General features: G+C 40.3%; 1 protein-coding gene across 1 annotated transcript; it reads left to right on the top strand.

The window, feature by feature from the left end:
• Window positions 1-23: 23 nt before the first annotated feature.
• On the top strand, window positions 24-27,595 carry slc25a32b (solute carrier family 25 member 32b). Its single transcript, XM_072262701.1, has 7 exons — window positions 24-295; window positions 2,344-2,494; window positions 5,505-5,590; window positions 11,221-11,381; window positions 16,053-16,166; window positions 22,888-23,033; window positions 26,985-27,595. Exons 1-7 carry the CDS (start codon window positions 127-129, stop codon window positions 27,112-27,114), a joined length of 957 nt encoding a protein of 318 aa, XP_072118802.1. The 5' UTR covers window positions 24-126; the 3' UTR covers window positions 27,115-27,595.

Here is a 27,595-nt window from a genome sequence, read left to right as displayed (position 1 = left end):
ATGCGCGTTGCTGATGGCATTGTTAGAGTTGCGCATGCGCGGAGTTGGGAGTCCCGGGTCGTGGCGATCTGTGCTGTGTCTCCAAGTGATTACCGCCCTTAGCCATCACGGTTTGCTGGCGAGAGGATGTCACCGGGAGCCGGTCCGGCCCCGGAGCCCGATGTCACCTGGGCGGCGGCATTCCTGCGCTTTGTTAATTTGGTGAAGTACGAGAACCTGGTGGCCGGCGTCAGCGGCGGAGTGGTGTCGACCCTGGTGCTGCACCCGCTCGACCTCGTCAAGATCAGGTTCGCAGGTAAACAAAGTCCCTGCCCTCCCCGAGCTCCCGAGCAACGTGAAAACGCGTGTAAGTCGGGCGCCAGTGGCCGAAAGTACAAACCACGTGTCAGTGAGCCGGGGTCGCCGTATTTCCGAGCGACATACAGTATACCTAGTGTATGCTGACTCATTCTGCAAATCAATTAACCCCCCCCCCCCCAGTATTTACCCCTGTACTTCATTCTTACCATACACCCCCTCCCCACACGCCCTCTTATTCTACCTCTCACAAGGAGTAGTCTTAACTGGCTAACTAACCAACCAACCAACCACGCTTCTTTTAGGATGTGGGCGTTAATCGCTGCACCCGGCTAAAAGGCGAAGGTCCAAATTCTAGTCGTCGCCAGAGTTCCAGGTTGAATCCAGGGACCTGACGGTGTTAGGCGGCGGCAGCAGCAGCAGCTCTATTATCTGTGCTGCCGTGAGTGTAAAGTGCACGGTTGGGAGTGTGGATGTTGGGGTCAGTAGGTAGGATTGTCAGATGCTGGAAATCCAGAGCGACGCACAAAATGTTGGAGGAACCACGTGCGAACCATATTGGGAGGTAGATTGTGAGAGCTATGCTTTTATTTAAACAAGACCTTTTTTATTTGCAAAATTGGAAAGTTACTAAAATGTTATCTCCTTAATTAGCGGAGGTCAATCAATCAGGCGACAATCAGCTCCGTTTATGGTTGGCTAAAATCTTTAGTGTCTGATGTATTGGCGGCACAAGTTCAGGTCATGATCATGCTGACTCCGCGCAAGTAGGAGCCTTTCCTATATTTTTCTCGGTCAAGTCTGTTACGTGTGGAACGAGACACCTCCTCAACCAAGCCTTATCCCTGTGAAACCTAGTTGGAGTTATTAAGCATAACAGCGGAGACTGAGTACTTTCATGGAGTGCGTATGTTAAATTCAGGATGTGTGCGCAAGTTCCTTTTTTTTATTCCTAGAGACAGAACGTGTACAATAGCGTTGCTGGCTCGCAGCTGCAGAGATTTGGGTTCTGTCCTGAACATGGCTGTGTCCCGTTTGGAGTTTGCACGTTCTCCTTGTGTCTGACTTTCCCTGGGCTGGTTCTCTTCCCTTCGGCAGCCCAGAGAGTGCTGTTTAGTAAGTTGGTTGGATACTGTAAGATAGGCACGTGAGAGAAGTTGGCATGTAGACGTAATGGGTTGAAGCCTCCATTATCATCATTATGTGCCATGCCATGTCCTATGACGTGGTGATCTTCACCTTGAACATGATTGTTCATGGCAAATTTTTCTTACTGAAATGGTCTGCCATTGCTGCCTTCTGGGTGGCGGGTGACCCCAGCCATTATCAAAGATTCAGAAATGTCTGCCTGGCATCAGTGGTTTGCATAACCAGGACTTGCAATATGTACCAACTGCTCGTATGGCCATCTACCATTTGCTCCCATGGCTTTGCGTGACCCTGATCTTGGGGGCGCTACTCCTTGCAAAGGGTGATCTGCAGTCTAGTGGAGGGAAGGAGTACCTTGCACTTCCTTTGGTGGAGACCGCCATCTTTTCCATTAGAAGTATGTGTGTTCTGGGGGCATCATTTATACGTCATCATGCAGGGAGAGAGCCATGAATTGGGTGGCTTAAGTTTTTTACTTCAAGATAAAGTGCGGAACTGACCCTTCCAGCCCAGTGAGCCGCACTGCCCAGCAGCCCACTCACTTAACCCGAGCCTAATCACAGAACAACTTACAATGGCCAATTAACTTACTAATCATTACGTCCTTGGACTGTGGCAGGAAACCAGAGCACCTGAAGGAAACCCATGTGGTCACAGGGAGAACATCCTTACAGATGGCACTGGACTTGAACCCCAAACTGATTTGTATTAGCATCGTGCTAACTGCAGCACTACTGTGGCACCCATAAAGTGTAATCTACCTGCATGCAGCTTTGAGAAAAAGTGTTATGGCATTTACTGCACATATTCCATAGTTTTACTAAAGACTAACCAAAACTGGATCTTGGGAAGATATTTGATTTGATCTTTAAAATTTGTTTTTTTTTTGCTGTGCAGTGAGTGATGGCTTGCAGGTAAGACCTAAATACAGTGGAATTCTACATTGCATCAAAAGCATCTGGAAGGTTGATGGAATTCAAGGGCTTTATCAAGGAGTAACCCCCAATGTCTGGGGCGCAGGATTGTCTTGGGGATTATATTTCTTTTTGTAAGTATAACAAATATTTTTTGTAAGTTAGAAATTCCTTGTTACTGGGCTGAATTGTGTTGAACCAGGCCTGCTGTCCAGAATCACTGCTTAATATCCTGTCATGCTCACAGTAACGTGGGATGGCCCATGACGATCCGGAGTCCAGCAGCATGATATGGAAAGCAAATGTCACCAGGCAGTGAATTGCAAACTTCATGCCCTGAGATGCTTGCCAGATGACAAAGCAGGAGCTGCAGATTTGCTCACTATGTCTGGTGTAATTCATTTTAATAATCTTTAAATCTTTGGCATTTGAAGCATGGGTTTTTGAAGTAAACTTTAATCAGCAAATAAGTATATGAATTATTAATGTGTATAAAAGACACGAGATACTGCTGATGTTGGAACTCTTAATGGAGAAAATCAACAGGTCAGGCAGCAGTGGGGGGAATGAACAGTTGATATTTCAGGCTGAGACCCTTCATCAGGACAGTGTGTATCTGTTGGCCAATTAAAATCAGATTCTTTATAATAACGTCTCCTTGACTCAAATTTTGCTGGGAGTAGCTCTGAGTTCCTCACAGAACCCTTGGCATTTCTCAGCATTTGTGCTGATGGGTTTTGAGGCTCCCGTACAAAGGTCAAAAACCCAAACTTAAAGGATAGGCCGGGCTTTCACTGGGGAATCTTTCCCAGGTCCGGGAGAGAAGAAGAAAGTAAGACAGAAAAATACTGCAAGTGCTCAGCAGGGCAAGCAGCTTTAGCTGGCAGAGAAATGGCTTCAGTCACCACACTATCGGAAGGTGTGGGCGCGTAGCCAAGTGGTTAAGGCATTCGTCTAGTGATTTGAAGGTCGCTAGTTCGAGCCTTGGCTGAGGCAGTGTGTTGTGTCCTTGAGCAAGGCACTTCACCACACATTGCTCTGTGACGACACTGGTGCCAAGCTGTATGGGTCCTAATGCCCTTCCCTTGGACAACATCACTGGTGTGGAGAGGGGAGACTTGCAGCATGGGCAACTGCTGGTCTTCCATACAACCTTGCCCAGGCCTGCTCCCTGGAAACCTTCCAAGGCACAAATCCATGGTCTCATGAGACTAACAGATGCCTATAAATCAGAAGGTCGCAGAGGTTTTGGCAAGACTGCAGAAGAGATTCACCAAAATGTTGCTTTTATTGGACTGTACTGTCTATAAGAGAGGTTTTCTCTGGAGGCTGAGGGCCAACCTAATAGAGGTATATAAAGTTGTGAGGGGCATAAGTTGGGTATGTGGGTCAGTGTCCTTTTGCCAGGGTGGAAGTAGTAAGGTGAGGCGGTGGGGGGGAATTTAAAGGGAATGTGTGAGGCAAATTTTAACAGTGTTGCAGGTGATTGGAAGGTGGTAGAATGAGATACAATAGTAGTGTTTAAAGGCATTCAGACAGATACATGAGCATGCAGGGAATGGAAGGATAGAGACCATGTGCAGGCGTATGTGATTACTTCAGATAAGGGCCTCTTCTGTACTGTTTCGTTCTTTCAGTCAAGCTGAAAAAGTAAAAAATGAGCATGTTTTAAGTTGCAAAGAAGGTGATTTGGAGAATGGTGAGTCTCCCCCGCCCTGCCATTCAGAAGCGCTGCATTCGCAGAGCTCTCAGCATTGTCATTGAACCTTCCCATCCATCCCACAATCAGAAGGTACCACAGTATAAGAGCAAAGACTGCTGAGCTGGACAACAGCTTGTTTCCCCAGGCTGTGTAACACCCTGCTACCACCCAGTTCACATTATTTATGACAGCACCGGTAGCATTATACTATTTTACTATATATATATATATATATACATACACACACACACACACACACACACATTTTATGTGCTGTATGTTATACATGTACTGTAATTTGCACAGTGGAATCTGCTCCTCTAACCCCTATGTGTTCATGTCTCTTGTAAATGCCTCTTAAGCATTGCAATTCCATCTGTTTCTACCATCTCTCATGGATTATAAAGGGTGATTTTTCTTCTCCATTTTCATTGTTCCTGTATCACATTTGGCAATAGAAATTAGGTACATCTGGGTAAGTATGATATTTGAAGATTAAATGCATTACTATAAACAAACTTTAACAAATTTTGATCCTTCGACAAAAAAATGATTAAACTTATTTCATCTTAAATCGTTTACCCCCTTCCTCCAGAACAATGTGTGGTTAAGTGCCTTGCTCAAGGACACAACACGCTGCCTCAACCAAGGCTCGAACTAACGACCTTCAACCTGCATTCTCACTCACCTGGTTTCACCTATCACTTGCCAACTTCTACTCCGTTTCCCCCCCCCCCCACCAACCATCTTATTATGGCTTCTTGGCCCTTACTTTCCAGTCCTTATGAAGGGTTTCAACCCAATACATCAACTGTTTATTCATTTCCCTAGCTGTTGCCTGACCTGTTGAGTTTCTCCAGCATTTTGTGTGTTGCTCTGGATTTCTAGCATCTGCAGAACCTCTTGTGGTTATGGGGGCATGGTGTTTTGATTTGATGATGTTGGTGTTGTTGCTGCTGAACATTTGGGCATGCTATGTTAGCACTAAAATGTGTGGTGATACTTGTGGACTGTCCACAGCACATCCTGGCAAGTGCTGATTTTTTAAATGCAAAATAGCATTATTTCTCTACATATTTCAGTGCGCGTGTCATAAACAAATTTGAATTGAACCATGCCTTCTTGTATGAATATATGTGAATAATCCTTTATTTCAATGTGGATAGCTAGTCAAGGCTCAAAAGCCACATGGAATCTGTTGCTTTGCTGTACCCAGTTCTGTGTGTGAACAAGTAACTAATGTTTCCTTAAATTAATGATTTTTATTTGTGCAGCCCAACTGAAAATATTCAAGTATGAAAAAACTAATTAGTTTCTTGCTATGAAAATTATTCAAGTAGAGGTTTTTTTTTGTAGTTGATATAGTTTGAAGATGTGTAAGAAAAGAGAGTATCTTTGGTGTTGCCAATCATCGCTAAATGTTAAATGTATGCTACTTACAGTTATAATGCTATCAAGGCTTACAAGCAGGATGGTTCTTCAACACAGCTTAGTGCTACTCAGCACCTCATCTCAGCTGCTGAAGCTGGTAAGTATTCGGAAAATTTGCTTGACATGACGATACAGTATTAATACTTTATATTTTAATAGTATCGGTGTTGCTCTCCAGAATGCTTTTATTCATTACTGTAACTGATAGTTTTATTTCATTATTGTAATTCTAACTTCACCAGAGAGGGATCATCTTACAGTGTACAGGTTATAGCAAACTTTTAGCAAAAAAGATCATTTCCATATTTAACTGCATTTTCATTTTTCTGTCTGTTCGGAATAAGTACAGTTGCAAGAAAAAGTTTGTGAACCCTTTGCAAGTACCTGGTTTTCTGCATTAATTACTCATAAAATGTGGTCTGATCTTCATCTAAGTCACAATAATAGATAAACACTTTCTGCCTAAACTAATAATATACTTCTCATCAATACTGAGTACACCATTTAAACAATCACAGTCTAGGTTCAAAAAAGTATGTGAACCTTTGGGGTAATGCCTTCTAATAAAGTCATTTGCAGTCAGGTGTTCCAATCAATGAGATGAGATTGGAGATGTAGAAGTGCTCTGCTCTATAACAGAGCCTACTCTTCTCAAGAAAGTTATATTTATGTGCACAGGGCCTCATACAAAACAACTTTTAGAGGACATTAGAAGAAATGTAGCCGGTAAAGACTAAAGCATTTCTAAAGACCTGAGTGCTCATCAGTAAGAGAAATTGTCTACAAATGGAAGAAATTCAGTACTGTTGCTACTCTCCCTAGGAGTAAGAAGAAGGAAGAAGAAGAAATTCCTTAACTCTGATTGGAGTCATCGGGACGCCGTCATGACAGCGTTTTTTTTAGCAGGCTTTCTTATTTTTACGAGGCCAAGTGGCTAGCTGGACGCTTAACCCAGCACGGATGGAAAGTGTGCAAGGGAGCCAGCTAGATTGGAACTCCACTCCAAAGTCCAGCGCTGATGCCACTACACCACCTCCTTAGGAGTGGGCATCTTGCAAAGATCACACCAAGTGCACAAAGATCACAAAGTGCTGAAAGGTGAAAAAGAACCCAAGTGTGACAGCAAAAGACCTGTAGATATCTCTAGAACTGGCTAAAGTCTCTATTCATGTGTCAACTACAAGAGCAACACTGAACAAGAATGGTGAATGGTGCACATGGAAGGACACCATGGAAACAACAACTGCTCCCAAAAAAAAACATTGCTGCACGTCTCAAGTTTGCAGAGGATCGCTGGATGTTCCACAGCACTTCCGGAATAATGTTCTGTGAATAGATGAGACAAAAATTGAACTTTTTGGCAGAAATGCACATTGCTGTGTTTGGAAGATAAAGAGCACTACACAGCACACCAAATCCTCATCCCAACTGTGAAGCATGGTAAAAGGAGCATTATGGTTTGAAGCTGCTTTGTTGCCTCTGCACCTGGACCGCTTGCAATTGTTGAGGGAACAATGAATTCAAAATTATATCCAGACATTTTACAGGAGAATAAGGGCAGCAGTCACCTGAAGCTTATTAGAAGTTGGGTGATGCAACAAGACAGGACCTGAAAGACAAGTAAATCAACAACAGAATGGCTTAAAAAGAAGAAAATTTGTGGTTTGAATTGGCCAAATCAGTGTCCAGACCTTAACCCATGACTTGAAGAGGGCTGTTCATACAAAGTATTCCCAAAATATTGATGTACTGAAACATTTTTGTTTGGAGGTCTGGTCTAAAGATCCTGCTCGTCATTGTGCAATTCTGATCAGCAGCTACAGGTAATGGGGTGGGTGTGTGTGTGTGTGTCCATTGGTTGGGGCTGAGCATGGACGTTGCATCCGAGTTGTCTGTGATAGCGGGCTAGGGCAGTACGATATGGAAGACAAGTTGTTGCCTGTGTAGCAGGCTCTCCCTCTCCCTCTCCCTCTCCACGCAGCTGATGAATTCAAAGGGATGGCAGTAGGTATTCTAGAAATACTCAAACAGATAGTAACTGTGGAGAAAGAAACGGTTAATAAGTTCATCAGCCTAAAACGATAACTCTAATTTTCTACATAGAAATGCGACCTCAATAGCTGATTATTTCTGGCATTTCTTTATTTTATATTTTTCATTTTATTCATCTGCCAGAGATAAATGAATAAAATAATAAAAGGTCCAAAATGATAGAGGTACATAAAATAGATCAATATCGGTATCTCAGAACCGTGCAGTGTTAGTACTTTGAAATGTGTTGCAATAAAATTGTTTTTGTCAATCTGTTTATTAATTATGAATCAGATTTTCACCATCATGTTTAATTGAAGATCCTGTTGGTCAGATATCCTTGGCCCTTTGTTTTTCTTCCAATTCCCTGCAACCATATTGGGCCAAAAATATTGTTAGGATTTTGAGAATAAAGAAGTTAATTTATTTTGAATGTTTTCAAAATATGATGTGAAGTTCATCTAGAATATTAGCAAATTGCATATAATGTTAACTGGGAAAACTAGGAAATTCATATAACCCAAGGCCACCTTAAAGAAGAGTTTATTCCAAAATTTCAGCTGTTATTGGGATATGACCTGTAGTAACTTTGAACTGTATGTCATAGAGCCTGCAGAAGAGTTTCCATTATTATAGACAAATAAACTTTTGTTTCATTTCCAAACAATAAATTCTTGAAAGAAGTATGTTATATTTCCCATTTATATCACTTGTATTTGTGCCTAATTATAAAATAAGTCCATTTGGCCTGTGTTGTCTCTGTTGGCTCTCAGTTTCCCATAGGCCTCATTTCCCCACTTGGTTTGTGTGTGTATTTGTAACCAGCAAAGATGGAATCCATCTCTTAATGTCCATGGATTGTAATATTTATGTTTGGACAGCCTCTAAACTGTTTGGGTTTGACAGAAATAGTACACACAATGTTTTCAAATCTGATTAAAGTGACTAGTTGCTGATTCATTCTGTGTATTATAGGAATCACCTTTTTAGAATATTAACTATGAGAATTTTATTCTAGTACTCTAGAATTTCAAATAGCTTAATGCTCTTTATGTCTGTGCTTTGTATGAGAAGGTCTCTTTCCAAAAATGAAAATTGGAAGTGGCCATTTCTCGATTTCATTCCTCTTCTGAATATCTGCATGTTATTTCTTTATTGAGATAAATGAACCGGTACTCTTTGGACTGTGGGAGGAAACCAGAGCACCTGGAAGAAACACACAGGGAGAGCATACAGATTCCGTACATGCAGTGCCGGGAATTGAACCCGGGTCACTGATACTGTTAAAGCAATATGCTAACCACTACGCTACTGTGCCACCCCTAGCTTGAGAAGTATGATCAACCATATCATTTATTGTGTAACACTATCGTTTCCTATTGTTGGGTGATATTTGATGAAGCTATATACCTGTCATTGTAAGCTGATAAAGGTTTGATAACAGAAGTTGTTCTGCAGCTGGGCAGTTTGAAACATAAATCAGATTCTCACATATGATGTCTATAGTCCATTGCAGAGCAGTGTGGAGACTACATGCTCATTCTGGTGCTTACTTGTAACCATTACTAAAACTTTACTGAGCTGCTCTGCCGCCTTAGAATGTGGGGGCTTCTTAAGGTGGATACGTGTTTGTTGATTCCCTTGCACTGGAGCTGGTGCATGGAAGGAGATCACTGTAGCAGACTATGCAACCCCTACCCTACCCCCCCCCCAAAAAAAAGTCATCTCCCTCACTGCAAAGACTATAGGGAGCTACACTCCTATTTCACCACTCTAAGGTTAACCAACTTACTGTTTAGTCTCAGGCCCACTACTCTGCCAGTCAAAGCTGTCTACAGGTGGTTGTGTCTGATTAGTACCACATTTCATAGTTTGCTGTGCAATGCACTACTGTAGGATAATGGAATGGGTGACAGATGACACATACTGATCCAGGACATGCTCTCTTCTCACTTCTGCCATCAGGAAGAAGGTACAAGAGTCTTATCAGTAGGTTCAGGAACAGCTATTACCCCTCAACCATCAGACTCTTGAACCAGTTGGGATAACTTCACTCAACCTCATTCACCCCATCACTGAACTGTTCCCTCAATCTATGGACTCTTTTGAGGATGACTCATTTCACATTCTTGATATTTGTTGCTTGCTTGTTTAATTTTTATTTATTTTTCCTTTGCGCTTCCACAGTTTGTTGTCGTTTGCACATTGGTTGTTTGTCTGCCCTGTTGGGTGCAGTCTTTCATTGGTTCTGTTATTTCTTGGGGATAACTTCACTCAACTTCACTTGCCCTATCACTGAAATGTCCCCAGAACCTATGGACTCACTTTCAAGGACTCTTCGTCTCACATTCTTGATATTTAATGTTGGGGCAGTCTTCCTGCATGTTATAAGACTTCAAGTATTGAACTAACCTTCTCCTGTGTGGTCTTTTTATGATGCAACCAATGTACTGTGTGATACAAGATTCTGGTGAATCAACTGAATAGATTTATACATTTTCTAGCTGATTATTGTGTGTAGTGACTTCAAAGTTAAGTTGTAGGGTAGTGTTTGGGGTGATAGATTCAATGACATGTGGCTACCAACCAATCAGACATTGATTCATTGTCTTCTGATGGCTCCTGCTTTCCACGTGAACCTTTGGTGCTGGTGAACCTGCAAATTTCAGGATAGCAATAGAAACAGTAAAGGAATTGTGTAAGCATCCTTGTGTACAAATGCCAAATCTAAAATTTTCAATACTGGAGTGCATGATGTGGAGGAACCATGAGATGCTTGTGTACCACAAATGTTGCTGCTTGGTCCTGTGGACTGTGAGCTATAAATCATGGCTCCTCTAGTGCACATCAGGGGTCGGGGGCGGTGGGGGGTGCTTTTCCTCCAAGTAAATTGGTCTCTGAGACTGAGAGGGCTCCCTTACCGCTAGGAGCAAGATTTCTTGTAATGTACTGTACAATATAGAGGCTTACTAATTAGGTGTATCCTGGGCATGGTTCGCTTATTTAATATTTCTGGCTCTGATGTAGTGAGTGACTGGGGATGGCTATCTTTCTGGTTATTGAATTTGTGGGAGTGAGATCTAGTGCCGTTGTGCTACGAATATTGCTACTTGAGCAGTACATCCCAGTAGCCAAAGCTTTCAAATTGCATGCATCTTGTTTTGGTTTGCTTCAGTTTTGGAGGTTGGTTCCACAGCCATCTGTTTGTTGTTGCTCTCTATGGTCAATACCCTGTCCTTGGAACAAAGGACCCATCTCTCCTATGAATATCCACTGTGAGGCTTTGAGGACTCCCTCAAATAAGCGGAATATTGCCTTTTTATTTGCCTCTTTCTTCATTTTTTTTTCTGTATTACACACACACATTAATGGTTCATACCTTTGCTTAGGTTCCTCCAGAGCTGAAGGCTATGTTGCAGTCGCAATGGCATGTGCAAATGTCAATTGGACTTTTAATGGGTCACATAAAAGAAATCAGTTGAAAGAAGAACACGTGCGCTATTCAAGAGATAAATAAAGAACATGGAGCATTGTTCTAATGCTCCTATTTCAGAGCATGTTATTTCTGAATCAGTTTTTAAAAAGCTCTTTGGTTTGATATTAAGCTATATTTGATTTATTTTAATATTAAATTGTACTGTTACTTAAATTAAAGTACTTCAAGTAATAGAAATAAATTTATCTGTTTCTGTTTAGGTGCAATGACTCTTTGCATTACAAATCCAATTTGGGTGACAAAGACACGATTGGTTCTGCAGTACGAAGCCGCTGTTGATCCATCAAAGAGAGTGTACAAAGGCATGTTTCATGCCCTTTTCAAAATATATCAGAATGAAGGTATTCATGGACTTTACAAGGTGAGATAATGGCAGCAGTAAGTTTTCTTTGAAGTTGCTAAGTATTTAATAAGAAAAAAATTTGTAATAGAAAATTGGTAAGTTGGTATATTATTATGACTCATACAAAGTGGAAAAACTTTATCTGCATGACATCCATACAGATCATTTCATCACATTAATACACTGAGCTACAGGTTGAGTACCCCAATCCAAAATTCCTAAATCCAAAGATCATTTTTGAGGGCTGACATGACAATACAAATGGAAAATTCCATAAGGTGCTGAGAAGGTTCCCAGGCAATGCACAGGTCTCTGTGCACCACGGACAGTTCTGAGAAGTGATCTCACACATGCAATGAACGGAAGTTAATGAAAACTACAAAAACACTGCATAAAGCGAAAAATGAAGATCTCAATTGTGTACCGTCAGTGTTGGAGTCAACATATTCCGCTTAACAGTATGATGATCATGAAACAAGCAAAAATCTATCACAACAAACTGAAAATCAAAGGTTATTGTGAATATTCAGCAGGGTGGTTGCAGAAATTTAAGAAAAGACGTAGCATTAAGTTTTTAAAGCGTCTGCTGATCACAAAAATCTTAACACCAGAACACGTCTACAATGCTGATTATTTTTATACCTTACATTAAACCTTAAACAAAAAGGGTAAAATACAAATACAGTGTACTGTAACCTTTTATTCAAAACATGGCATCGCAGGTGGAGGCTGGAAGCCTGGCGTTGTTTATTGTTCAACAGCTGATTCAGGTATTCTCCTGATGCTGCTGTGTTGCTTTTGCTACCCTGCACACACTATATTTTCATTATATTAATGATAGGTAATAATTTTTACTGTGTGATGAACAAGTGTAAGACAAAGACACTTACTGGTAGCACATCAATTCAGAGTTGGAAATGATGGTGATCCAATGCTATTTCATTATACATTGCACAATCTGAAACACTTCTGGCCCTCAGCATTTTGGATAAAAAAAACTGTAGTACAAGGGAAAAGCAGTAATAGAATGCAAAATAAAGTGTTACGGAGAATTTTTATTGTGAGGTGATTGTGCTTACTGTTATTAGTTGCGTAGAAATTAATGATGAGGTGATCGTGCTCATCACTATTACAGTACAGGAGCTAGAATAAGCTATTCAGCCGCTAGAGCCTTCTCTGCCAAGAAAAAAAAAATCATGGCAGAGAAATGAAAATGAAATAATACAGCACCTTTCCTGCGTCAATACTATTTTTGTCCCTTTTCCCATATCACTGGTTCCTCAAATAAAGCATGTTTAAGAATTCTGCCAATTTTTTGATTCAGATCATTTTATGATAAACTGAGTATGAAACTAAAATGGATTACATAGGGAATAGCAGTGGAAAGAAGGTACCAGTGGGATTAGTCTCGAGCCCCTGTGAGTATTGCCTCTTGACAGGCCAACACTTAAATATAACAAATAACCTGCTAGTGGAGCTCTGGGTGGAGTAGCATTTGTCTGATGGTGGTGGGGGAGAGGAATTTGTTGACATTTTGTGTTGAAATCGTGCATCAGGCATTGTAGTACACATTTGTCTTCAAAGTTCAAAGTAAATGTATTATCAAAGTTCATATATGTCACCGTACACAACCCTGAGATTTGTGAAAGACCCCACCCAACAGGGTGGACAGTCAACCGATGTGCAAGAGCTGACTAAGTGTGCAAATACAGTAGAGCAAATATAATGATAATAAATAAGCAATAAATATCAGGAACATGAGATTGAGTCCTTGAAAGTGAGTCCGTTGCTTAAATGTATTCAGACAAAGGATTAATAGGAGACCAGGAGCAGAATCAGAATCAGGTTTAATATCACTGGCATATGTCATGAAATATGTTGTTTTGCAGCAGCAATACATTGCAATCCATAATAAAACTATAAAATCTGTATTTTGCATATTTTAGCCAGCTACACTAGGGGTAATTTACAGCATCTAATTAAGGTAACAGCAGATATGACTCTGCTGTGTGAGAGGGATCCAGAAGAGCCAGTGGAAATCCACAAAGTAATAAGAAAAACGTGCAGACTCTGAAGGTCAGAACTGAACGTGGGTTGCTGGAGCTTTGAGGCAGCTGCACTGGCTGCAACTACCCTCTGCAAACAATGGCATGCAACATCAGGTAAATCTGGCATCTGTGGAGTCAGGATTGCATTCTTGTCAGTAACAACTATTTATCAGTGCCAAAGAGATGTCTTAAATAAACTGTAATACAGAGTTAACTTGTGTGTTTAATATATTGTACATACTATGTAACATTAATTAAGTCGCTTGTCTGGCACTTAAAGTATCCTGAATGCCCTGCCTTTGACGTTCAGCCAGCACGAAAATGCGGTGTGATCTTGCCTCCATGTTTCCCAGTCAAGGTCTTGGTCTCCCTTGCTAATAATTGCATGCTAGGACAAAGTAGAAGAGAGAGCTTGCCTGAAAGTTATGGTGATAATCATTAGAGAAATCAAATAGATAAGGTTAAAATATTTTTGTAATAGTGTTTAAACTGGTCTCATTTTGGAGGGATATCAAATGATCATTATATTGAACTATTGCATTTATATTAAGAGAGAAGAACTCAGATAAGAGCCAATATGAGGGCGTAGATGCAGAGCTAACTAAAGTGATCTGGCAAATTAGAATGAAGTGTCTTTTGAGATGGAAAGTCGTATATTTAAGGGAATCTTTAAGGATTCAATTCAAGTTCAAGTACATTTGTTATCAACGTATGTATAAACTATACAACCTTGATTTGTCTGCATACATGCAGCCACAAAGCAAGAAACCCGAAATAACACTTTTTAAAAGAAATAAAGACCGACACTCAATGCTTAGAGAAAGAGGGGGAAAAAAACAAAAAGCAAGCAAACAATAGAAGCGAGCATGGCATTCCAAACCAAACAGATTTACATGTACATAGAATGGATACAGTCCAGCAAGAAAGCAAATCCCACCTGCCACGAGTCAGAGTTGTACAGCACAGAAACAGGTTCTTTGGCTTTGTCCCCTTTGAATATGTATCTTTCTGTGCCTTGCCTGTTTAACTGCCTGTTCAAACACCTGAAGCACAATTGTGTCAGATTCTGATACACTTTGGCCACACGTTTCAGATAAACCACTTTTTGTGATGTTTTTTTCTTAAACTTAAACTTTCCCCTCAAACCCCTTTAAAAGTCCTCAGTCACACCTTAAACCTATGCCCTCTTGTTTTTGGTGCTCCTAAGAGAAATTCTGACCTTCTATCCTATCTATGTTTCTTTTTAGGCCACAATTTAGCTTCCTTTTAGCTCCAGTGAAAACAAACTCAGTTTATCAAATCTCTCCCCTTCACTAAATTCCTGAAATCCAGGCAACGGCCTGATTAATCTCCCCTCTTTCTCCAGTGCAACCAAGTTTTTCCTATTATGTACGAGAACTGTACACAATACTCCAAGTCTAACCAGCATTTTGCAGAGTAGTAATGTAACATCCCAATTTTTATATTCTGTGACCTGATCTATGAAGGCAGATATGCCACATGCTACCTTCACCACCCTCCCTACCGGTGTTCCCACTTTCTGGGAACTATGGACTTAAAACCCCAAGGTCCTTCAGTTAATTCATAGTGCCCTATCAGTTATTGTATATATTCCATACCTGTCTGATTCCCCAACTTTTTGGGATTACATACTATCTGTCAACAGTCTGTCAGTTCTCCATTTGATCTAAGCCCTGCTGTAGTCTGGGGTATCTAACTCACTGTACAGCACACTGCCAAATTTCATGTCGTCCTCAAACTTACTAACTTCTGCCTCCTACATTCATATCAAGTCATTGATAAATCACAAACAGCAAGGGTTCTAGCACCAATCCCTGTTGTACATCATTCAATAAGAATCCCTCGGCTACTTCTCTCTGCCTCCTATTATCAGGACAATTTTCAATTTGGTTAGCTAGCTTGCTTTGGCTTTCATGTGCCTTAACTGTCTGAACTAGACAGCCTGTGGGACTTTGTTTATCTAGATCAACTTTACTAAAGCATTTAACACCTACCACCTTGCCTTCATTAATCTTCTTAGTCCCCTCCTGCCTTTGTTATCTGTAGTTAACGAAAATAAAGGTGGTGTCAGTGCTGAGGAAAGAAAGTATGTAACATATACAAAGGCAGGTAGCAGATCAGATGATGAGATATGTGATAAAAAATGGGATTGATTGGCTATAAGATTATGAAGGAAGGTGTCGCATTTTGATCAGTCAAAACAGGGTAATACTTACACAATTAAGTGGTAGTCCCCTGGAGTGCATTACAGATCAGAAACCTAGAGGTACAGGTGCATGGTTCCTTGAAAGTGGTGACACAGGTAGAAGGTGAAGAAGTCTGCTTGCCTTCATATTTGGAGCATTGAGTATAGGAGTCGGTATGTAATGTTACAGCTATACAAGTCGTTGGTGACACTACCCTTGTGTTCTTTTCTAATCACCCAACTATAGGAAGGATGTCATTAAGTGGGAAAGAGTACAGAAAAGATTCATAAAAATGTTGCCAGACTTGTGCTATTTTTTTTAAATCTGTTTTTTTTAATCTAGTTAATGGTACTTAATTGAATTACAGTATATCCACAGAAAAATTTAATGCCGGAGGTATATACTAAACTCTTGTTGTATCTGCATTTGTGTAGGGATTTGTACCTGGGCTTTTTGGTACATCGCACGGTGCTCTCCAGTTCATGGCTTATGAGGAGCTGAAGAAAGAATACAATAATTACAAGAATCGGGCAGCAAGTGCAAAGCTAGTGAGTTTGTTTTTCACGGCATGGTTGAAACTAATAAATGCACTTACAGTGCCTTTCTAACTAAATTCCTTGTTGTCAATATCCACTGCTTTGCCTTCATCAACTTCCCTGGTAACTTCCTTGAAAAACGCTTTAAGATTGATTAGACATGACCTACTGCGCACAAAGCCAGGTTGACCATCCCTAATTAGACCCTGTCTAGCCGAATACTTCTACATTTAGATCCTTCAACAACTTACCTGCTACTGATGTTAGGCTTACTGGTCCATAATTTTCTGGCTTATTGTTAAAGCCTTTCATAAATAATGAACAACATTAGCTATCCTCCAATCCTTGGGCTCCTCTCCCATGACTAAGGATGTTTTAAATAGTGCCCTGCAGTTTCTGCACTAGCCTCCCAAAGAGTCGAAGGGAACGTCTTGTCAAGACCTGGGAATGTATCCACCCTAATTTTTCTCAAACACATTTTCTGTGATCTGTATAGGGTCCATGACCTCACTGCTGCTTTGCCTCACTTCTAGAGACTCCCTGTCCATCTCCTGAGTAAATATAGATGCAAATAAAGCATTTAAGATCTAATTTCTTTTTGTTCCTTGCATAGATGACCACTCAGATATTTGCTCTCCTTTTGCTCTTAATCTATCTGTAGAAGCTGTAGATGTTCTTCACCTTGTCTGCTAGAGCAACCTTATGTCTTTTAATCCCTTTGATTTCCTTCTTAAGTGTTCTCTTGCATTTCTTATACTCAATAACTTCATTTGCTACTTTCTGCCTATACCTGCTATTCACCTTCTTCTTAACCATGGCCTCAAGATATCTTGACCACCAAGGATCCTTAAACATATTATCCTTGTGCCTTTTATTCTGACAGGAACATAAACTCTATGCTCTCAAAATTTCACTTTTGATAGCCTCTCACTTACCAAGTACGTTTTTGCCAGAAAATAACCCATCCCAATCCAACTTGCCAAATCCTTTCTGATACCATCAAAAATGGCCTTTCACCAATTTAGAATCTCAACCCAAAGACCAGACCTATCCTTCTCCGTAATTATCTTGAAACTAATGGCGTGATGATCTCTAGGTGCAAAGTGTTCCCCCACACAAAGTTCTGACACCTGCCCCATCACATTTCCTAAGTAGAAGATCTGATATTACTCTTTCTGGTTGGGACCTCCATGTACTGATTAAGGAAACTTTCCTGAGTACATTTGACAGACTCTATCCCATCCTGCCCTTTTACAACATGAGAGTCATAGTTAATATGGAGGAAGTTAAAATCACGTACCATCGCAACCTTATATTCTTTGCAACTGTCTTCAGTCTCTACAAATTTGCTCCTCTAAATCCTGTGAACTGTTGGGTGGTCTATAATATAATCCCTCTAATGTTGTCATCCCTTTCTCATTCCTCATTTCTACCCATATAACCTCCAGTCTGTCCTGTTGGAGCACTGCCGTGACATTTCCCTGACTCATCATGCCACCATTCCCCTCTTTAATCTCTCCCATTCTATCATGTCTAAAGAACCGGACCCTAGAACATTGAATGCTGCCCCACTTGCAAACAAGTCTCACTAATGTCTACAATGTCACATGCTGATCCATATCCTAAGCTCATCCACCTTTCCTGCAATACTCCTTGCATTGAAATGCACACAACTCAGGGCATTGGTCCCAACATGCTCAATCTTTCATTGCTTACTTTGTACGTAGGCTTAACAACGTCTTTCCCCAAACTACTCCACTATCAGTTCTGGCACTCTGGTTCCCATCCCCCGCAACTGTAGTCCCTGTGCAGCACTAGCAAACCTGCCGTAAGGAAAGCAGCAACAGTAAGATGGTGACATTTTGTAGGCAGCAAACAAAACTACAAACTATTCTATTAATTATACTACTTATAATTATTTGGGAAAGTTTTCTGGACTTTGATCACTGCAATCCACAGCCTGTAATTTCCATTTGGGAGTTGTGTTTTTGAACCATCTATACAACTTGCTGTTTTTGTGGCATTCTGAAGGATTCAGCGATTAGACTCTCTAGAATGCAGGTACAGTCACAGTGGCCATTGCTGGAGTGGACTTTGGTATGAATTGAAATGGTGGAGCCCAGGCCCGAGAGAGGAAAACAAACTGATATTTAGCTGACTTAACACTGAGCCAGATAAAAAAAAATAATCAAGGGGTTGAGGCAGAGGTCTTCAGCTCACTAATCCAAGAGGCTTTATTCACTTCAGCACTGAACTGGGTCCGTGGCTGTGGCCTGCAACCATCAGGCTCCTGGACCACTTGTAGCACTAGAATTGCTTTGCAGCTGTGGACTGTATGGCTGCATAATTCATGAGGTGCTTACACAAGGCCTGAGTGTGCACCCTGAGGTCGTTCGTTCCATTCCGAATAAGGCTGCTACGCATTGAGTGGTTCCCAGGAGTTGGGGAGGTATCTGGTGGAGTTCAGAATGGTGTGTCTGTTTCAGAGTCTGGTGTTGGACGTCTGAACACTGTAGTCTGCTCAACAATGCCATATTGTCTTTGATGCTGCCTTGGAGGGAATACTTGGCCTTCAAATGCACTTCGTAGATTTTGTAAAGATAGTATTGGTGTATTATTTCAATGCCTAGAGATGCTTGCAATTGGTAATCCAGACCTCATAAGCACGTAGAAGAACCTCTGCTGGCCATTACAACATGAGTTTTGCACTAGGTCTGAGATCTTGGCCTTCAAATACCTTTCTCAACTGACCAAAGACTCTGCTAGCTCAATGAAGGAGGTAGTGATTTTCAGCACTTATGGCTACTTTTACCAAGAGAAAGTTGCCAAGATGTGGGAAGTGGCCTGTGTTTTCCAGGGTCTTGTTGTTGCTATTGTTGGAGGGTGGTGTGATGCAGCAGAGGAGCTGGTACATAGAAGACCTTGCTCTTCTGAACAGTAAGCATAAGACCCATTTTCTTATGAATGGTGAGCCAATTGATAATATCTTGGGCTTTAAGCATGCAGAAATGCCTGCATCATCTGCATTCTGCAGCTAAACCACTGACTAAGGTTCATGTGACCTTCATCCGTGGATTGGACAGCTTTGCATTTTAAAAGCCAGCTTTTATCTCATGGGGAAATTCTTGGTGGGAGACACTTTTTTTTTACAGTGCCGTAAGAGGCCCTTCCAGCCCAGTGATCCCACTCTGCCCAACCACAGCCTTGTGGCCAATTAACCTACAAAACCGTGTGAATTTGGAATGTGGGAGGAAATCCATATAGTCACGGGGAGAACATCCTTCCAGACAGTGGTGGGAATTGAAGCCTTGTCGCTGACACTGTAATAACATTAGGCTACCCACCATGCTACTGTGCCGCACCCGTCAAGAAAGATTAAGTGAAGTTTTTGGGCAATGGCTTTGTTGGGCACCAGTCTTCATTGAGAGAGGTTCTGTTGTGGACTCGGAGTATCAGGGCAATCATTGTCTGGAATACATTTCAATGAATTTTTTACTACCATATTACTCGAAGACAAAAACACAATTCTTCAAGCACTCAGCACCTAAAGCACCATTATTGAGGCTATTTCAGTTCATGGTGATGCCTCTCGAAATGCCATGTCCTCAGAACACTTTCTGGTTTTGGACCTCTTGCATTTGTAATTTTTGTTTCTTCCTGTTGTAACAATTTAGTTTTAATTCTTTTAATTTTACTGGATGAGCTTTCTCTTGGTATATGATTGAGAAGGTCAGATTGACTTCTGTAGTTGCAAGCAAAAGCAATTTAGGAGCAACATTTGATCTAATAACGGGTGAAAATTCTGGTTTCCTTGCTCATGTCAGTAAAGCTTACAGAACAAATTTACTTGGTAGTTTGAGAGTTCATCTTTGCAATTCCAGTGTTCAAAATGATTCATCTTTGCAAGGAAGGTGTCCAATGTCCATGTATCTGTGGAAATTATATATCTGAAAATTATGATTCACACACCTCTAAGTGCTTTCACAGGCTTAGTAAACTTTAAGAAAAGACATTAAAGGCTTACCCTCACAATGTTATGCCAGCAAGGACAATTAAGTGTTGTCTTATTTCTCGAAATTAGCAATTCTGAATTCCATTTTGATTTAAAATACATTAATCATCTCTTTGTTAATGTTACTGTCAGCCTTTATAGATGTTGACTTGTTGTGAGGAAGACTAAAAATGTCTGCTGGATAAAAACTTTTAATTAGAATTGCCGTAGTTACTTAATCCAACAAAGCAGGTTTATGAGATTGTGACAGTTATTTTTGTTTTGTGTTCAAAATGAACTAGCAGTTTTTCATATAAAAGCCACTGAAGCTCCATGTGTACTAAGTGAGTTTGGTGTTCCTCTTAATCCCTTAATTAGGCAAAACATGTTCTGCTGTTTGATTAACTTCCCGAGAGTAAAGTACAAAAGTATAGTTTGTGGATTTTTAGGAATTTTTTTTCCTGCTCATCTTTTGATAGTCAGGCAGTGAAATACTATACATTCAAGAGATTTATTTCTTTCAACTGTTCTTTAATCTCACCATCAGCGGTGACCTACAGTGCTTGCTGAACACCAATGTTAAATATTCATTGTGGATCTTGCACACCCACTTTCTTTGGCTCTGCACATAAATCCTCTCTTTTGTTCTTGAATGGACCTATTTTTTCCTCCACCTGCTCTTTCTTGCTCCTAATGTGTGTATAAAATGCCTTTGGTTTCTCCTTAATCCTACTTGCCAAGGATGGCTCATGATCTTTTTTAGCCCTCCTAATTTCTTGCTGAAATTCTTTCCTGGTTCCTTCACATTGGTCAAGAGGCTTGTCTGATTTTAGTTTCTTAAACTTTGCATATGTTTCCTTTTCCTTTTGGGCTAAATTTAGTGTTCTTTATCACCCAAATTTGGAAAGTGTTTGGACCTCTTTGCATCTTCACAGGCATGTACTGCTCCTGAGCTCTAATCACCTGGCCTCATGGAGTTTGGTGCAGCAAAATGCAGGCCTTACTGGCTGAAAGCTTCTGTAATGGTTGCAGGAGCATCTGGTGGGATGGAAGAACAAAGATCCCAGGAGTGGGTGTGTTAGTGACCTTCCGAAATATGGGGTTGGTCAGTTCCAGTCGAGACCTGATATGACTAGATCAGCAATTTCTATTGTCTCACAATTAAGTAGAGTACTATTTGCATTGTAATTCTTGTTCACAGAATTGGTATTTAAGATCAAGTAAGTGGTTTTGCATAAATAACTGGCAGCAAAGACATCTTAATGGAGCCATTGATTTTTTTTTTGTGAGGTGTTGCTGACCTATTATTCAATACAGAGGAAGCTTCAAAACCTGATTAATGGCAAACATGCAGAATTAGCATTATATGATCGAATTACTGGGCATACATATTGCCCCGTGAACAAATCCCCCAAATATTTTGAAAATATGTTAATTGAGATAATGTAAATAATAAAGGTGTTGAATTCCGGTGTTTAAATCCAAGGTACTGTTAGAAGTTAGAAACGAGGCGTAAAACTTATTGCTTCATGATCATTTTATTAAGAGTTGATCAAACAAAGAGAACACAAACAGAAACAGGCGGTCTTACTAGTTGATGAAGAGGATCTAAAGATTATGTCATGGTTGGATAGATTAGTAGGCACACTGAAGCAAGTTTGAACTATTCTGTTAATGATCGCCTTCAAGCGGTAAAAACTCTGTAAATTATGATAAGGCATGTTAGCAAGAATAATATGACTCATAATATTGAACAACCCCCAGCTTCTGAGACTTGGATGAATCCAATCAAAGAAATCCCATCCATCAGATTCCTGTATTTTAGCTGTTTCTTTATGAATATGATCAGCCAAATTAGTTACGTCTTCAGATTCATGGTATGTAAGTACAACGCTCTTTCCCTATTACTGCGTGTTTTCCCCCCCCCCACCTCCAAATACTAAGAGGAGATCTAACTCCATACGATTTTGTAGAACCACTTGCGTATGGCAACCATTTCTTTATTTTTCCCAAGGCTTCAGCAGTGTCATTGGTTACTCTTTATAAAGCTGCAGCAACATTTTTAATCTCTCTTATACTCCTTGCAACGCCATAAAATCAGATTAAAATTGATGCAAAATGATCTCCTTCTGAAATGTCTCGTTTACTTTTAGATTCAGTAGATAATGTGTGTATGTCTCCTGGCAGGAAAATCATATCCTAAGATCCTAACTAATTGCTTGGAAGAGAGGTGAAAGCTCTATTTCCGTATTGCTCCATGAAGATTCTAAATCTTTACAATTGTCCTAACTGACTATTGTTGGATTTTTTTTAGAAGTCAGGAATGAAGCATAAAACTTGTTGCTTCATAGTCATTTTATTAAGAGTTGATCAAAGGGAACAGAACAGTGACAAGGGGTCTTTAGTAGTTGATGAAGAGGATCTAAAGATAGCACCTAGCATAAAACAGCTGCTTTTATACCCAAAAAATAAGAGCATTCAATAGATAATAATCCAATTAGAAAATACTTATTTAATACTGTAGTAAAGTTAACCAAGGAGAAAATACTAGCCATTTAATGAAAGAACAAAGAAGTATTCTGAATTATACACAGTAAAGCCTCTAGAGTCATATTAAACTGTTACTGCTACTTAAAATACAAGCATATTATTAAACTGCAAAGAAAATTACAATTAAATGTTGGATCCAACAAAGGTTGATGAGAATATTAATGATTAATTTTTGTTTCTCTTCTATATTAGAATACCTTAGAATACATAACGATGGCAGCAATGTCCAAAGTATTTGCTGTATCAGCAACATATCCATATCAAGTGATACGTGCTAGGCTGCAGGATCAACATACCCAGTACTCAGGGGCAATGAGTGCCATATGGAGAACGTTCAGGTAAGATATTTTAAAAAGACTTTGAACGAGGTTAAATCACTGCTGTACCATTTAACAGTAACATTGCAGATCTGAATATAACCATACCTTCACATTGCTGTTGTATCTTGCAGTGACCTTTGAACCCCTTTCTTATTAAGAATCCATTTGCCTCAACCTTGGAAGTATTCATAGGTGGCTAAGGAGTAGGTCAATTGGTATTGTAAATTATCCTGTAATTAGACTAGGGTTAAATAGGTGGGCTGTGCTGCTTGTTGGGCCAGAAGGGCCTGTTCTGGTTTTTTTCGCTAAATAAAATAAATAAGAAGAGAGTTCCAATGCCTCATGACCCTCTGAGACAGGGATTCACTACTGGGGTCCAAGGACCCCTTTCTTAATTGTATTGGTCCATGGCATAAAAATGGTTAGGAACCCCATCTCTGAGAGAGGTAATTTTGTGTTCCTCTCTCTTAAGTGGACGACTTCTTATTTTTAGACTAACTCGTAGTTCTCGTTAAGAAAAAATAGCCTTTCTCTCTGACCTTGCAGACTCTTTATACACTGTAATCAGGCCTTATTTTTCTAAGCTCGGGCAGATACTAGCCTAGCCTATCCAACCTTTCCTTGTAAGACAACTAAAGGGTGGCACCTTGATGCAGTGAATAGAGCTATTTCCTTACAACGCCAATGACTTGGGTTAATTCCTGGCCTCCATTGGGGGGAGGGGGGGTATGTGTGTTTGGAGTTTACATTTTCCCTATTTGGGTTTGCTCCAGATATTTCAGTTTCTACCCACACTCCGGAAATGAATGGATTAATGGGTTAATTGATCACTGCAAATTGTCCCTAATGTGCAGTTAAGTGTTTGGATCCAGAGATAAAACAAGAATTAGTGTAAATGGGTGCTTAACATGATCTTGTTGAGCCACGTTCTGTGTTCTGTATCTCTGTGACTATCCATCCATACCAGTCTGGTGATCTGGAATTCTTTGTCACGTGCATGGAATTTAACAATGAAAGGACTGTCTTCTGCTATAAATCTTCAGTACATTAAATGATTCTGTCTTCCTTCTGTGATTTCTCGTGTAGTAGCCCTACATTCTGGAATTCTCCTGCCTATTAACACCACCTCTAATACACTGACTTCTCCCGGTGTCTTTGGCTGACCATACTTCACTGAGCTGTATTGGAATACTTGTAAATTTTGATGCTCTATATGTAAATGATGCCAATTGAAGGGGTCTTTGAATAATTTAATCGTTGCTAGTCTTGTACCAAGTATGCTGATCTAGGTAAAGATGTTTTTTTTTTTACCCTGGTGACATTTCTGTTACTCCTAAAGCCTAATTTATACTTCTGCGTCAACGCAATGCCTTAAGTACTGTGTCTCGCAAACCCTACACAGAGCCAACGCGGATCCCTACGCCAGAGCCTGTGTTGCTGCGACGCACACCTCTTCCAAAATGTAACTGCGCATCGCGGCAACGCAGAACGCAACAGCTGTGATTGGTCCGCTTGGTAGCATCGCATTTCATCCTACGCTGCAATAGCTTCCCATTGGCCGACTGAAGGGCAGGGAAGGAACTCTGGCTGCAATGCTTTCCATAAAGCTTTACGACCTCCGAAATTATGGAGGCACATTTCGCTTTTAAGAAAAAAGACGCTCGCTTCTTGTTTACCCCGAGAAAGACTACCATGACCATGAAGCCTAGCACGGGCAGGTGTGTGTGCATGTGTGACGTGCGTGAATTGCAGAGCGATGCAGACACACCAATGCACAAGTATAAATGCTCTCAACGCGCACAAGTCACTTGCATAGGTTACGGCGTCCAGTTAAGGCAGAAGTATAAATCAGGCTTAATGCTTTACTTGGTTCTTCTGACGCAAAAGGTTGAAAGCTCAAACGGCACGCCATTTGAATGTAAAAAAAACAGCAGGAGGCCATTTGCTTCTTTGTTCCTGCTGCTTTATTCGTTATGATCATGTTAATTGATTTCTTATTGTCTCCTTCACTAAGCCCCTTAATGTTGTAATTTATTGGTTTCTGGGTTGAAAATACCCAGTGGCCGAGCACTCTTATGCAGTGAATTTCAATGATTCAGAACAATCTGGGTGAAGAATTTCTTCTCAACTCCCTCTTTGAGGACTGACCCTTTGTTGCTGTATGATCTAGACACCCAATCCATGAAAAACAGCAACTCCGCACCTACCCATTGAAGCCCCATAAGAATTTTGTATGTTTCATGATATTGCAAGGTGTTATTAAGAGTAATCTGGGTGTTCTTGTATGCAAATCATTGGAAGTTAAAATGCATATATGGTTACCTTTCCCCAATTACCTGCTCCATACTGAGTATAGACACAGCTTGCTACAATTAAAGTGGCCTGGTGAGGCTGCAGCTCATTGGGTATATGTAAAGCAGAGGTTGATAGGTTCTTGATCGGTAAGGGTGTCAAAGGTAACGGGGAGACGATAGAATGTAAACGCAAACACGAGGAAATCTGCTGATGCTGGAACTTCAAGCAACATACGTAAAAGTTGCTGGTGAACGCAGCAGGCTAGGCAGCATCTCTAGGAAGAGGTACAGTCGACAGAGGAACAATGACTTCTCAAACTTCCGCTAATGCCCCACCTCCCCCTCATCCGTTATTTATTTATATACACACATTCTTTTTCTCCCTCTGTCCCCCTCACTATACCCCTTGCCCATCCTCTGGGCTTTTTCCCCCGTCCCCTTTTCTTTCTCCCCCCTCCCCCTTTTCTTTCTCCCTAGGCCTCTTGTCCCATGATCCTCTCATATCCCTTTTGCTAATCACCTGTCCGGCTTTTGGCTCCATCCCTCCCCCTCCTGTCTTCTCCTATCATTTCAGATCTCCCCCTCCCCCTCCCACTTTCAAATCTTTTACTAGCTCTTCTTTCAGTTTGTCCTGACGAAGGGTCTCGGCCTGAAACGTCAACTGTGCCTCTTCCTGGAGATGCTGCCTGGCCTGCTGCATTCACCAGCAACTGGAGAATGCGGTTGAGAGAGAAAAACAAACCTGCCACGATCAAATATTGGAGCAAACTTCATGGGCCAAGTGGCCTAAATCTGCTCCTATGTCTTATGGTCTTCTGGTTACACTTTTCACAGAAAATTTGAGTTTGTCAAATTCTCCTGGTTGCTTTGCCTAGTCCCACTGGAAGAAAGATATACATGCAACACAAGAATGTAGAGATAGAGCTAGATAATTCCTGGAATTACGAAATTGTAGATGCTGGAATGTAGAGCAAAAAGCAAATTTCTTCTCGTATAACAAACCTGCCATGTCAAATATCAATCTTGTGATTCATTACTGCACTTCCTGTATTACATATATATCTTTAGTAGGAGACTAGGCATGCACAATATATATTAGCTGTGGTCTCACAAGGGCTCTGTGTAATTGGAGCAAGATATGTCTATGCTCAATATAGAGCAGGTAATTTCGATAAGTAACCATATATGCATCTTAACTTACAGTGATTTGCATACAGATATGCTCAGATTACTCTTAACATTATCACCTTGCAATCTTCCACTATTCTGAGAAAAAAAACTGCTTATTCTACCAAAATGGATGACTTCGTGTTTTTCCATATTAATTTTTTGCAAAGACTTTTTAATTGTAATTGTGGCGTAAAATTGTTCAAATAGTATCATTAAAAATGTTTCACCACTACGATAAAATTACGGCAGAATGCCTGACCAGATTTACCATCTTTCAGGTGGAATGTGTAGCCTCATATTTGGATGATTGGTTTGGATATTACAAATATAATGACATTACGTAAGGAAAGGCAAGGAGTTTGTCTCTAACACTTACCGGTATTTTCAACCAAAATCAGATGAATTGGTATTTTGATTATGACTGTATGTTTGAAACCTTTCAAAACAGTAATTGTTGAGTTTAGTAGCATAATTCAGAAATTCAAAATTTTTGGTTATCTTTCAGGAATGAAGGCATTCACGGATTTTACAAAGGAATCGTTCCAAATGTGGTCAAAGTGACACCTGCATGCTGCATTACATTTGTAGTGTATGAAAACGTTTCACAGTTTTTATTTGGTTTGCGACAATCGTGAACCATAGTTTATTGTCAGAATTTGAAACGAAGTTTTATTATTTACTAAAGTCAGCAGGCACAAGGAAAATGTAAGGTGCTTTCTAATTACTACTTGCAGCATTCCTGGTTGCAACAGTAATGTTTCAGCACCACGATTAAAATAATATTTATTTAACTGAATGAATCTGTAAAGCTTGCAGATAAATTATAAGTGCAATTCTAATTTTTTAAAGATTATATGTTAACTCAAGGATAAAATGTGTAATATTTCATAATTGTCCTTGTATCAATGTGTTGACACTATAATCAACAAGAAATCATTATCAAATATTAAGCAGTGTCAAGCTGAATTGCTTTTAAAAATGATTTGTATTCCTGCAATCTTTTGTAATAAATTACATTTGGTTATGGGTTGTTACTTTGGATATAAGAGTTTTATTCTAATGTAATTTAATAAGTAGAGTTACTTATGACTTAACAGGAAATATTGAGCTTTAGGA

This window comes from Mobula birostris, chromosome 1 (genome assembly GCF_030028105.1).
Source record: "Mobula birostris isolate sMobBir1 chromosome 1, sMobBir1.hap1, whole genome shotgun sequence".
Lineage (NCBI taxonomy): Eukaryota > Metazoa > Chordata > Chondrichthyes > Myliobatiformes > Myliobatidae > Mobula > Mobula birostris.
Note: the sequence above shows the minus strand (reverse complement) of the source record. Positions and strands in the feature narration are given on the sequence as shown.